The 13612-nt window shown below is 33.3% G+C and overlaps 2 protein-coding genes across 4 annotated transcripts; one reads left to right on the top strand and one right to left on the bottom strand.

Annotated features, from left to right (window-relative positions):
• The first annotated feature begins 3832 nt into the window (after positions 1-3832).
• On the top strand, positions 3833-9833 carry LOC107874512 (probable rRNA-processing protein EBP2 homolog). Of its 3 annotated transcripts, none has more exons than XM_047396716.1 (3): positions 3833-3972; positions 8467-8820; positions 9126-9833. In XM_047396716.1, the coding sequence occupies exons 2-3, from the start codon at positions 8480-8482 to the stop codon at positions 9670-9672; spliced, it is 888 nt and encodes a 295-aa protein (XP_047252672.1). In that variant the 5' UTR covers positions 3833-3972; positions 8467-8479; the 3' UTR covers positions 9673-9833. The 3 variants fall into 3 exon arrangements, with proteins under 3 accessions (XP_047252672.1, XP_047252670.1, XP_047252667.1); XM_047396714.1 differs by lacking the exon at positions 3833-3972 and adding an exon at positions 4179-5659 and having other exon boundaries at positions 8467-9085; positions 9391-9833; XM_047396711.1 differs by lacking the exon at positions 3833-3972 and adding an exon at positions 4181-5659.
• Positions 9834-11426: 1593 nt separating this feature from the next.
• LOC124897650 lies at positions 11427-11912 on the bottom strand. The gene has a single exon (XM_047410785.1). It carries the CDS (start codon positions 11910-11912, stop codon positions 11427-11429), a length of 486 nt encoding a protein of 161 aa, XP_047266741.1.
• Positions 11913-13612: the final 1700 nt, after the last annotated feature.

Genomic DNA, 13612 nt, shown 5'->3' with positions numbered 1-13612 from the left:
CATATTTGAGTCAAACTTTAAGTATTATCATAAATTTAGGCATGAAATCTTAATTTTTTTTTTGAAATAAAATTACATACTCCTTAAAAACTACGTTAAAATTGTTATAAGTATAAAAATAATTGACAATTAAAAATATTTTTAAAATATATGAAAAAATTAAAGTCAAAGATAAATTTATTTGAATTTCCGAGATGACATATAAATTGACACGGGTGGAGTAATAATTTATTCAGATGGGACAATCAGACAGGACATGTATGAATTTTAGCTGGATCCCAAGCTATGATTTGGATTCTAATAAATTAGGGGTTGATCTAAATATACCAATAGGAAGATATCATGTAATTAATAATCTTTTTAGATATAATTTTCAAGTGGATCGGGTCAAATATATGGGTCATTGATAGTTTCTATTCCCTCCGTCTTAAATTATCTGTCCCAAATTAAGATGATACATTGATTAAGAGAAATAATTAATAACATGATTAGTTTACCATAGTACCCCTATTAAATGATGTTTACATTTTAATTTAAAGAAAAAACAATTAATGCAAAGGGTATAACATGAAAAAAAAAATTGTCTCTTCTTAATTAATGAAAAAAGACAAGTAAAATGAGAAATTAAATTAGCAAATTTGGGACGGATAATTTGAGACGAAGGAAGTAATTCTTTATTTGGAAAGAGTTTAAATTTGAACTAATTAGATTAGGCCACGTAATAAAGAATACTTAATTACCTTTACTTTAAGGGAACCGATAGAAATAAAGACATTTCAGCCAAAAGGTTGGTGTCAAAGACATTTTTGGCCCGAAAGGTTAACATCAGGGAAATTTTTGTCCGAAACTCGAAAAATAAACATAAGGCAATATTGGACCAAATGTCATAGTTCATGAATCATGAGGATTTTAAACCTTTCTCCATGTGGAAAAATTATTACACCGTAATCTAAAAATTTTGTAAGTTATTCCGAACATTCAACGATAATCTAATCTTATTTATTCATATTGTTGAATAATATATGCTATGGGTGACAAGTGGGCCGGGACAGGTCAACTCGGAATCGGTCCGTGAAATTTAGCCAGGTTGGGGTAGGGTTCAACAGAAATTTTTTTAAAAACAACCCGGAACCGGCCCACTTAGCCCAACCCGGTCTAACTCACCTAAATCCGATCAAATCCGGTTAAAAATCCGGTCAAAAAACAAACAAAAAAGTTTTTTCCAATATACGCTATATATACCTACCTATATACATTTTAAATACATTAAACAATATATATACACTATATATATAATGTATATACTACATTAGAATTTAAAAAATATATACACTTCTAAACAATTACACATGTAATCGTGTATACGACTATACGTTAGTTAAATATCTATATTACTCTAAATAAAACATATACTACAAGATATATACTACAATATAATGATATATATAATAATTTATAAAACATATACACATGTATACGTTAGATATATACGTCTATAGAAGATATATACATATATATACATACCATTCAATATATACGTACTACTTTAAATAAAATATACTACAATATATATATACTACAATATATAGACACACTATATATATAGTTATACACTAATTTATAAAACTTATACACATGTATACGTTAAATATATATGTCAATAGAAGATATATACACATATATACGTACCATACAATATACGTACTACTTTAAATAAAATATACTACAATATATAAATACACTATATATATATATAGTTATATATTAATTTATAAAACATATACACATGTATATCTTAAATATATACGTCAATAGAAGATATATACGCATATATACGTACCATTCCTACTGCGAGTGTCTCGCCAATATTTTCATCATAGTCGTCTAAATTAACCGCATCTACTTCATATTCTTCTTCTATACCGTAATTTTCTTGAGCTTCTACATAATCCATATCGTGGGCACCTACACCTAAAGGTACGCCTCCTCAAAAGATTGACTAAGTGGTGCCGGAGGCACACATGTATATCTACTACTTGAAGTACCTATACCGCTAGTAATTCGCTTTTTACTACCACTACCGTTTCCGGGACAAAAAAATTTAACACCTTTAGTAGCGAGGTTTCTTAATTTATCCATAATATAAATTAAACTAAAAAAATCAAAATACATAAATATAATAAAATTAAATATTCAACAATTAATACACTAAATAAAAATTAAACGTAAGAGATGGAACGACAATACCAAATTTTGGAAGTATTCGAAGGTTGCGACTTTAGAAACTTCCACTCTTACTTTGCAATCACAAAATTAAAAAATTAAAGTGAGCAATTTAGAAAATTAAATATATAGAATGTTTGAGAATTGAGATTTGAGAGAGAATGAGAATTGAGAGAATGAAAAATTGTGTGGAAAATGATTTGAAAGTGTAGGGTATTTATAGGATTTTTGGGGGTTAAAAATAATTAAAAGTAATTATTTTTTTTTTAATAAAAATGCCAAACTAGTCGTTTGGACCGAAAACCGGCTATATAGCCGTTGGATTAACGGCTAGTTTGGGCCCAATGGTCCAAAGCCCAATTTTTTATTTTTTCAAAAAGTAAACTGGGCCGGTTAATCGATGGGCCCATATCGGGCTTGGTCCGAGCCGAATTAATCGGGCCCAACCAAAAAAATAAACCGGCTCGGGACCCGATACCCTACAGCCCTGGACTGACCGGGGCGGATCAAATTGGGCCGATTTTCTTAAACGGGCCGATTCGGGTCAGGTTGGACCGGATTAACCCGACCCGTTTGACAGGCTTAATATATGCACAATATTATACTCGAGTCTAACATTATCTCCTTATATCTTAAGGGAAATATGCTAACAAATTTTAAAAATAGGAACGAAATTAAAATGGTTGCATAAAAAGAGAAATGATTGTCTAAAAAGAGAACAGGTTAGGGCAAATAACATAAATTCCGATCGCTTCGAGCTTATTTACTGAAAAACTCGATATTTTGCATAATTACCGGACTCAATTCCGGGTCTGTCAATATATATAATTAGCTCTCGATACATCCAACAAAGATACATTTTTTCTTTGTAAAGATACATAATTAGCTTTCAATATATATTTTTTTTGACTTGGATCTGTCGAGATACGTAATATATTATATATCCAATGAAATACTTAATCAGCTTCTTATTTTTTTTTCAATTTTGAATCCATCGAGATATATAATTAGTTCTCGATAATATAATTAGTTGTAATTTAAAGTAATTACTTTGTAAGGTTGGAGATTTGTGTAAATATGATAAGTTAAGGTGTATGTTTATGTTAATTTTCCAACATTTTAGCCTATGTAAAATCAAGGAAAATAACATATACATACATTTTAACTTGTCATATTTACACAAATTCCCACCCCTTACAAAGTATTTTGTATTTCAACTAATTATGTATCTTCGTTGAACTTATTGGAGCTAATTATGTATCTCAATAAATTCAAAACGAAAATAAAAGTATTGAGAGCTAATTATGTATCGTCACAAAAGAAAAAATATATCTTTGTTTGGATGTATTATGTATCTCGAAAAATCCAAATAAAAAAAAATGTATTGGGAGCTAATTATGTATCTTTACAAAGAAAAAAATATATTTTCGTTGAATGTATCGGGAGCTAATTATGCATCTCAATAGATCCAAAATTGCAATTTTTCATAATATTGCAAAAGATGGAGATTTTCTGTAACTAAGTTTCAAACTGTCTAGATTTATGTTGTTTGCCATAAAATCAACCTTTCAAGGGCCTTATGAACTTCCAATACAAAGCCCAAATTCTTTCAAGCCCATTATATAATTTAATTTTCTTATTCAAAACCCATTAAATTACATCCCATTAATTATATCCCTAAAACCCTAAAACCCTTCTTTCCAAAATCTCACAGTTTTCCCTCTCTTTCGATTTCTTCCATTTTTTTCTGTAAGTTTCTCTCTCTTTTTCGCTTGTCTTTTATTGTTAATGCTATTAGTTATTGTTATTTTTTTTTTGTTTTTTTGGTGATTTTTTTACTGCTAGATTCGTTATGTGATATGTTTTTCTTGTTATAGTGGCTTGAAAAAAGTTAATCTTTGTAAATATGGAGGCAAAGACAAAAAATATGATATGGGTTTGTTAAAAAGTGTAGTTCTTTTTAATTTTTTGGTGATTTTCTTTACTGTTAAATTTGTGATGTTTTGTGTTTTTCTTGTTATAGTGGCTTGAAAAAAGAATAATCTTTATAAATATGGAGTGAAAACTAAAAATATGATATGGGTTTGTTAGAAAGATTGTCTTTTTATTTTTGGTGATTTTTTTACTGCTAAATTTGTACTGTTATATGTTTTTTCTTGTTATAGTGGCTTGAAAAATGAGTAATCTTTGTAAATGGGGAGGCAAAAACAAAAAATATAATATGGGTTTGTTAGAAAGATTTAAGTCTTTTTATTTTTTGGTGATTTTTTTACTGCTAAAGCCGGGGGTCTATCGGAAACAGCCTCTCTAATTCTTCGGAGGTAGCGGTATGGACTGCGTACATTCTACCCCAGTCCCCACTTGGTGGGAATACACTGGGTTTGTTGTTGTTGTTGTATTTTACTGCTAAAATTGTACTGTTATATGTTTTTTCTTGTGATAATGGATTGAAAAAGAATAATCTTGTAAATGGAGGTGAAAAAAGGAAAATAAAATGTAGAGAAAATATGAGTTTGTTAAAAAGATAAATATTTTGGTGTGTTGTTAGTGTTCTGTTCATCAATTGAAATTTGGTGAAGTTTAAATTCTTGTGTTCTATTAGAAATAGCCTCTCTACCTCCTAGGTAAGTGGAAGGTCTGTGTACAACTATCCTCCCTAGACCCCAGTTTACACACTGATATGTTGTTGTTGTATTGTTAGGGGTCGTTTGGTAGAGTGTGTTAATCAAAATAATACATGCATTATACTTATGTATTATTAATACTCCGTTTGGTACATTTTTTTGTCATTGTATAACTAATGCCTTGCATTAGTTATACACTAAATTGTGTATTGGGCTATGCATTATTAATACCCACTCTTTTCCACGTATTAGTAATACAAAGCATTTTAATACATGCATTGGATTATTAAATGACAACTTTACCCCTCAAAATAACTAATTTCTTTTTCCCACCATTTCTCCACTTCTTCTTCTTAATCAAACATCTTCTTTTATTCCGATTTCTTTCTCTTTATTCCGATCAAATTCCATCAATTTCACTTTCAAGTCTTTTGGATATAGAGAATACGTGAAATTGGGTTTTCAAAGAAAAGTAAATTTAGAGAAGAAGTAAAAATTAAATTTTCAAGATTGCATACCTTCCTCAGATTTCCTTTTCAATGAAAATGAACAAATGAATTCATTGGATATTTGGGTATTTGGATACAACACAATGAAAATGATTGGATATTTCGGTATTTGGATACACCAGCTGGTGGTGGTTGCTTCCATTTTTTTTTCATACCAAACAACCAGAGGAGCTGTTTGGCAAGTATCAAGATGTGCTCCAGCCAGGGTGCCACTGTTTGCCTTGGTTCCTCGGGTACCAGTTAGCTAGCAATCTTTCCCTCACGGTGCAGTAGCTTGATGTTTGCTGTGAGACAAAGACAAAGGTCTTCTTTTTATTCATGAAAAGGAATTACATTGAATTTCATATTCCTTTTCGTTTTTGTTTTTTTAAAAAAATTTTATGTTAGAAAATTATCAATTTTACTTAAGAATTGAAATCTACAGTAGTGTATTTCAAACATATCGGTGTTCCTATGTATACATAGTAGTATAGAATTGTTGGTGCTCATATATAAAAAGGGTATTTCGGTAAATAAATATTATTTTATAAAAAATATGTAAATATATATTATTTTTAATACATCAAATCAAACACTTTATAAGAAATAATGTCTGCATAACTAATACCAGCATTACTAATACTTGCATTAAAAATACAAGCATTGCAAATATACCTTGTTCAGCATTATTCTTATACACTCTACCAAACGACCCCTTAGTGTTTAGTTTTTTGGTGGAAGTTGTAAATTTCAATCATTTACTTAATGTTTTAGTTGCAAAACAGTGGGTTACAAATAACAATGAAAAGATATGGTCTTGTTAATAAGATATAAGATTTTGTTACATATGGATAAAAAAGGCGTTGGTTTTGTTTGGTGTATAGTTAGTGTTTGGTTCCTTTGTTGAAATTTATTAAGTTTTTGTTGTTGTATCGTTTGTGTTCAGTTCCTAGATGAAAGTTGTTATCATTTAATCAGTGGGCTAACAGATATGGAGTGAAAAAAGGAAAAGAAATGTAGAAAAGATATAGGCTTTTGTTAATGAGACAGGTTTTTGGTCAAGCTATCTCAAAAAATTAACAAGTTTTGTGTGTCATAAGGGTTCGGATAGTTAGTTAATATGTAAAGTTTCATTTTTGTTGTTGTATTGTTAGTGTTCAGTTTCTCAGTTGAAATTCAAAAATTTCAATCGTTTACTTAAGTAGTTCTAGTGACTGAACAATGGGTTACAAATAAAGAGGCAGCCTAGTGCACTAAAGCTCCCACTATGCAAAGGGCCCGGAGAAGGTCCGGACCACAAGGGTCTATTGTACAAGAAAGGATTATGTACTTGTTAAAAAAGACAAGTTTTGTTAGATTATCTCATAAAATGTAAGTTTTATTCGGAAGAGTTTGCTTCATCGGTTAATTTGTTAAGTTCAGTTTTTGTTGTTGTATTGTTAGTGTTCAGTTCCTGGATAGAAAGTTGCAGATTTCAATCATTTCCTAAAGTATTCTAGTGGTTAAACAATGTGTTACAAAATGTGGAGCGAGTAAAGGAAAAGAAAACAAAGGAAAGATACGTGCTTGTTAAAAAGACAAGTTTTTGTTACATATCTCAACAAAATGTAAATTTTGTGCATCATAAGAGTTCATCGGTTAGTTTATTAAGTTCAATTTTTGTTGTTGTTTGTTTTGAGTTCCTGAATTGAAAGTTGTAATTCGAATCATTTACTTAAGCATTCTAGTGGCTAACAATGGGTTGCAAATATGGGGTGAGAAAAGGAAAAGAAAGCAAATAGGAAAGATATGGGTTTGTTAAAGAGATAGGTTTTTGTTACATATCTCAACAAAAATGTAAGTTTTGTATGTTATAAGTGTTTGGTTCTTTCTTTAATTTGTATTTCAATTTTTGCTGTTGCATTGTTACTGTCTAAGTTGCGCGAACTCTTCACTTTCGATACCGTACCCGTGTCGGAATCTCCAAAAACACCCCACTTTTGCAGAATCCGACGCATACTCATTGACATTTTTGAAGAGTCCGAACAACCTAGGTCACTGTTCAGTTCCTGGAATGAAAGTTGTAAATTTCAGTCATTTGCTTAAGCATTCTAGTTGTTAAACAATGGGTTGCGAATAGAGCGAGAAAAGGAAAAGAACACAAAGAAAAGATATGGGTTTATTAGAAAGACAAGTTCTGGTTACATTATCTCAAAAAGATGTAAGTTTTGTGTATCACAAGAGTTTGGTTCGTCGGTTAAGCTGTTAAGTTCTATTTTTTTGGTTGTATTATTAATGTTTAGTTCCTGGATTGAAAGTTGTAAATTTCAATTATTTACTCTAGTGTTTTAGTGGCTAAACAATGGGTTACAATATGGAATGAGAAAAGTAAAAGAAACAAAGAAAAAGATATGAGTTTGTTAAAGGTATGGGTTTGTAAGTTCTTTCTCTCATTTCCCCAGTGATTTCGTGGTTGGTGGAATTAGGAAAACCTTAATTATTTGTTTTTGTATTGTTCATGTTCAGTGCTTGCTGCTGTGCTGTACTATGTGTTTGTGTGATATCTCGTGACTTGAGCCGGGGGTCTTTCGGAAACAGCCTTTCTACTTCATCAGAGGTAGAGGTATGGGCTGCGTACATCTTACCCCCCCCAGACCCCACTAAGTGGGAATACACTGGGTTTGTTGTTGTTGTTGCATGTTCAGTGCTTGGGTTGAAAGTTGTAAATTTCATTCATTATTTAGGACTAAGGCGTAGTTCTTCTTGTTATTGTATTTAAGCCTTCTTGATTTCTGGTGGCTAAACAATGGGTAACAAGGTATATCGTATGGGTTGAAAGTTGTAAATATCATTCATTGTTTGGGACTAAGGCGTAGTTCTTATTGTTATTGTACTCAAGCTTCATTTGTTTCTAGCGGCTAAACAATGGGTAACAAGGTATATATCGTATTCATAAATAAGAATTTGAGACCCCCTTTAGTCTGAATTAGTGTAGCTGAATGAGTCCTTGAGTTATTGTTAATCTGCTAGAGAACTCAGTTGTTGATAATCTTATGTTTGATGTTTCCCCAACCCAACTGCTTTATTTGAGCTTGTGTTGGGTAATTTGAGTTGGTCTATGACTAATTTTATCCTTTCTCTGTTCTTTTCAGAAAGTGTGATTGTATGATGGTTGAGGATGAATTGGCCATGATAGACCCAGAGAATGAGGATTTTGATCCAGAAACTGAATCAGAAGAAGATGAAGAAGAACAGCAAGTTGTAAAGTTGGCTGAACCTTCAAAAACTGCTGTATATAACCGGGATGGTTTGCTTGAAAGGCTGGCTGATATCAGTTGGCCTGATGATTTGGATTGGACTCACAGGCTTAACATTGATAGGGAGGAGCAGGAAGAGGTGGACGTGAATGATGACTTGGCGAGGGAACACTCTTTCTACACGCAGGGGTTGGAGGGTATACGCCAAGCCTACGCCAATTTTCATTCGACCGGTGAACCGTTTCTTAGGCCGTCTGATTATTATGCGGAGATGGTGAAGTCTGACGTTCACATGGAGAAAGTTAAGAGCCGGCTCTTGGCTGAGAAGAAGAGGATTGAGGAGTCTGAGGAGAGGAGGAAGGCCAGGGAGAACAAGAAACTTGCCAAGGAAGTACAAGCACAGAAGATGAAAGAGCGAACTAAGCAGAAGAAGCAGGAGATTGAGTCTGTTAAAAAGTGGAGGAAGCAGAGGCAACAGAGCGGCTTTGATAAAGAGGATGCTAGCGGCCTAGATTTGGCTTTTGATGGAGGAGATGCTAATAACCGTTTCTTAGGCCGTCTGATTATTATGCGGAGATGGTGAAGTCTGACGTTCACATGGAGAAAGTTAAGAGCCGGCTCTTGGCTGAGAAGAAGAGGATTGAGGAGTCTGAGGAGAGGAGGAAGGCCAGGGAGAACAAGAAACTTGCCAAGGAAGTACAAGCACAGAAGATGAAAGAGCGAACTAAGCAGAAGAAGCAGGAGATTGAGTCTGTTAAAAAGTGGAGGAAGCAGAGGCAACAGAGCGGCTTTGATAAAGAGGATGCTAGCGGCCTAGATTTGGCTTTTGATGGAGGAGATGCTAATAAACCCTTTCAGAGATCAAATAAGAAGAGACTTGGTGTGTCACCCGGAGACCGTTCAGGGGGAAGGGCGACATTTGGTGGAAAAGGTAAAGGATTTGACAAAAAGAGGAAAAGCAGGGAATTCAGGGACTCCAAGTTTGGATTTGGTGGAAGAAAAGGTTTAAAGAAGCAGAACACAGCTGAGACTACCAATGATTTTGGAGCATTCCACAAGGGTGATTGTTCTGCACCTAAAAACAAACGCACTAAGAGATGATTTTGCTTGTTACTTACTAGAGTTTTGTTGTACTAGACTAAAGTTATTCCTTTGTTATGCGGATGAATTAGTACTTAATTGAGAGCTTTTACTTATCAAGCATAATGCATTTAATGTTTCTAAAGGTTTCTGCAAATTGATCATCATTTTCCTTGACTTCATATATAGTAGTATATTAAAGTGCAACTTTTCCTTTCGCTGGGAATCTGTTTGTCAATGTCATTTCGTTTATTTTGTTTCTGTCAGTCTGCAAAGTTCTTAAGGTTACATTATCTCATCATTGGAACTCTGGTTTGCAACTTGCAAAGAAAAAACCAGAAGGTAACAGGCAGCCACCAGCTATAATTGGCTTGTGAGGTAAGGTCTACGTACGCACTATCCTTTCAAGATTCCATTTGAGGGATTACATTGCATATGTTTTCGGCACTTGTTTGCAAGCTTAGCCTGGCTGGAATTTCACTAATTGTTGAGAAATAGGTATTTTCACATTACCCTAGTATGTCCTTTCAATTTGGTTATTATCCGTGACTTCTTTTGTACTTCGTCTATGATTAATGTTCAGGGTGATTTGTCATGTTGTTTATGGTAATTTGCCTTGACTTACTTTCTTTCAATAATTTCGTTGTGTATATATATTGTGTTGGCATGTGTATTTTGGAGTTGAGGGTCTTTTGGTAGTGGTACGGCTTGCGTACTTTTTACCCTCTCGCACTCTATTTTGTGGGATTATACTGGGTATGTTGTTGTGGAGTAATAGGTAGTATGACAACATTAGAAATGTGCAAAGAATGTCATGGATGATAGAGTGCCTTTGAGTTAACTTGCCCCCTTAGCTACATGTGTTCTCCATGGATAGCACTTGGCTTAACTAGATATCGAGGGGTTCGTGATTTATGTTATTTTTTGGTTTATGTGACACAAATAAAATTTAAATAATCAATCAGACTTTTAATATGTTTTTAGATATTTTAAGCTATTAGATATTATGATTTATAATATTTTTTTATATAATTTTCAAATAATATATGTTACTCTCCTTATCCAAACTTTTGTACCATTGATAGTCAATTATATTTTAAAAATAATTTAACCCTTTAATTATTTAATTTATAATACTTTTTTTTCTATTCCAATTTAAGTGTTACTGATATAGTTCGAGAGTCAACCAAATATCACATTTGAAGAGCGAAGTAAATATATCTTAAATGACTTATAATAACTAATTAGAAGTGAAATAACAGAAAAAAATTTAAGTGAGTCTCATCTAAGATGTAAAGTTAATTTTAAACATCAAGAGTTAATTTATCATTTTATTTTATTTTTACCTTTTTATTAAAGTATTATTTATTTTTTAATACTTAAATGACTTATAATAATTAATTAAGGGCGATATAATAAAATTACAGTTGAAGTAGCGGAAGCAGACATGTCATAACTCATATGTGTTTATTTTACTTTTTTATTAAATATTATTAATTATTATTTTTTTAATACGTAAATGACTTATAATAAATAATTAAGAGTGATATAATATAATCACGACTTTTTTGGTTAAACAGGGGATATATTACTAATAGTAAAGTATTACAGAAAACAAGCTATTTAGCCTGGGTTGATAACAAAGTAGGAGTTTCCCCTTACATTAAGGGGCTCATTACAGAGATTGATTTGCCTTTTAGTGATAGTTCCTACCATATGTAACTAGACTATTTTTTTGGACAAACACCTGAGGAACTACAAAAAATCGTTGGCCTTTAAAAGTGGGCATTCACCACCTGATTTTGCTCTCTATAGCAGTGTTGCACCACAGGAGCTTCCAACCTCCTTAACCTTGACCTGCATTCATCAAGTATAGCATTATAGTGAAGGTTCCCATTCTTAAGCATGTTAATTGCCTTCATGGAATCAACATTTACTTCTGCAGGAAGGAAATTGTTATATTCAATTAACTTTAAACCTTCATTAAGAGCAAGTAATTTTAGCTGATTATTGGTAGCCAAACTAAAGGTATTGCAGAAGCCTAGAACCCAATCCACGTTAGCATTTCCAATGACCCCTCTAGTTCTTCTCTCTCTCCCTGGGTTGCCTATACATACTCCATTAGTATTTAGTTTATAGGATCCTCCCCATGGAGGGTTCCACCAGACTGCAATGGCAGTTTTAAGGTTTGGCTTATTATGTTTGATGCATAAGAGTATGTACTCAGCTGCTTCATAGTAAGCATTATGGAAAGAAGGCATGGTTGTTTTGTGGTTAAAAACATTATGATTCCTAATTTTCCAAATATTCCACAGGCAAAAGGGTAGTAAGTGCTTCCATGACAAGTGATTATCATAGTTAGCCTTCTTGATGGTGTTCTAAGTTATCTCCCAGTTAAAGGGGTGGAAGTGGTGGGGAGCAAGATTATTGGTGGCAGATCTGCTGACTATATTCACCCAGAAATTGTGTATTATGGGGAAACCATTGAAGATGTGCTGGATGTTTTCTAGCAGGTCCATACAAATGCAATAGTTAGGAATGATTTGTATTCCTCTAGTATGGAGAAGAGTTTTAGTGGGCAGATTATTACGTATCAGGAGCCAAAGGAAGAATTTAATCCTATTAGGAACAAGGAGTTTCCAGATCTTAGTAAAGATTTGACTTGTAACCCCTATGGAGCTATCTATCTTTTCAGAGAGAAACTCATAGACACTAGAGCTGGATAAGCATCTAGAGCCTGTGAGGATCCAAATTCTATAATCCTTGGAAGCCCTTTGGGTAGATGGTCTGCTAGATGTCATTCCTTAGACCTTCAGGTAAATCAAGAGAATTGATTTCAAAATTCCATCGCCTATTCACCCAAATGTCAGAAACTCTGGCCTCTAGTTCCCATTCTCTAAGAGGACCTTGGATAAGTTGTCTAAGAGGAAGCTGATTTGAGATCTATATATGGTTTCAAAAGTTGATAATCTTGTCATTTAGATGATCCAGTGAGAAACTTTCTTGCACATGGACCAGTCTCGATAGAGACTTTTTCTAGTTCTTGATGCATTGGGCTTACCTTACGTACTAATTGAGCTATACTTTTCCTTAAGAATTTTAGCCCATAATTTTCCATTGCCTTGGGAAAATCTCCAAGCCATACCACAAAGTATGGTGTCATTCTTCAGATTTGTTTTATGGGCTCCCAGGCCTCCTTCATTTTTATGTCTAGTGATGGTGTTCTAGTTAACCAGGTGCATTTTTTTCCTACCATAAATAGAACCCCAGATGAAGTTCCTTTGAGACTTATTTTGAGGATGTGAGTAGGAAGGGAGATGTATTACATGACATAGTTAGAGATAATGCTAAGAGAGGCTTTAGCCAGGGTGGTTTTCCCAACCATATTGAGGAAGTTAGTTTTCAACCTGCTAGCTTGAAATTGAGATTATCCAGGATGAACTGGAAATCTCTGTTATAAGGTTTCTTTTGGAATATTTGGAATCCTAAGTATTTTCCAAAACCGCCCGTGGCCTTAATACAAAGGCAGTTAGCCATAACACCCTTATCCTCCCCATTACAATTGTTAGAGAAATAACTTTTGACTTTAGAGTGTTAATCTTTTGCCCAAGGTGCTGACTGAAGCTGTAAGAGTGTTAATAATGGTTTGGCAATTTTTAATATTGGCTCTAGCAAACAGAGTTAAGTCATCTATAAAGACCACGTGGGAGACCTTGGTTCCTCCCATGCTAATAGAGGTAGAGGTCCAATTGAGAATGTCGACCTCATAGTCTATCCTTCTAAATATGAGTTCCATGCATAGTATTAAAATATAGCGGGACATGGGATCTCCATGTCTAATACCTCTTGTAGGCTTAAAGAAGGGTATCTTGTCCTCATTAATTAGCACAGAGATAGAAGAAGTGGATATGCGACATTATAAGTCTTATGAGATTAGGGGAAAAGTTGAAGAATGAGAGGG

This window comes from Capsicum annuum, chromosome 1 (genome assembly GCF_002878395.1).
Source record: "Capsicum annuum cultivar UCD-10X-F1 chromosome 1, UCD10Xv1.1, whole genome shotgun sequence".
NCBI classification, from domain to species: domain Eukaryota; kingdom Viridiplantae; phylum Streptophyta; class Magnoliopsida; order Solanales; family Solanaceae; genus Capsicum; species Capsicum annuum.
The sequence above is the reverse complement of the archived record's forward strand: the minus strand, read 5'-3'. Positions and strand labels throughout refer to the sequence as shown.

What these genes read in the sequence shown, in the direction of transcription:
- LOC107874512 (XM_047396714.1), top strand. Translation starts at nt 5,634, where the DNA reads ATGTTTGCTGTGAGACAAAGACAAAG. An exon ending in GCTGTGAGACAAAGACAAAG is followed by an intron (nt 5,660 to 8,466) that starts GTCTTCTTTTTA and finishes TGTTCTTTTCAG; the next exon opens with AAAGTGTGATTGTATGATGG. An exon ending in AGGATGCTAGCGGCCTAGAT is followed by an intron (nt 9,086 to 9,390) that starts TTGGCTTTTGAT and finishes AGCGGCCTAGAT; the next exon opens with TTGGCTTTTGATGGAGGAGA.
- LOC124897650 (XM_047410785.1), bottom strand. Translation starts at nt 11,912, where the DNA reads ATGCCTTCTTTCCATAATGCTTACTATGAAGCAGCTGAGTACATACTC.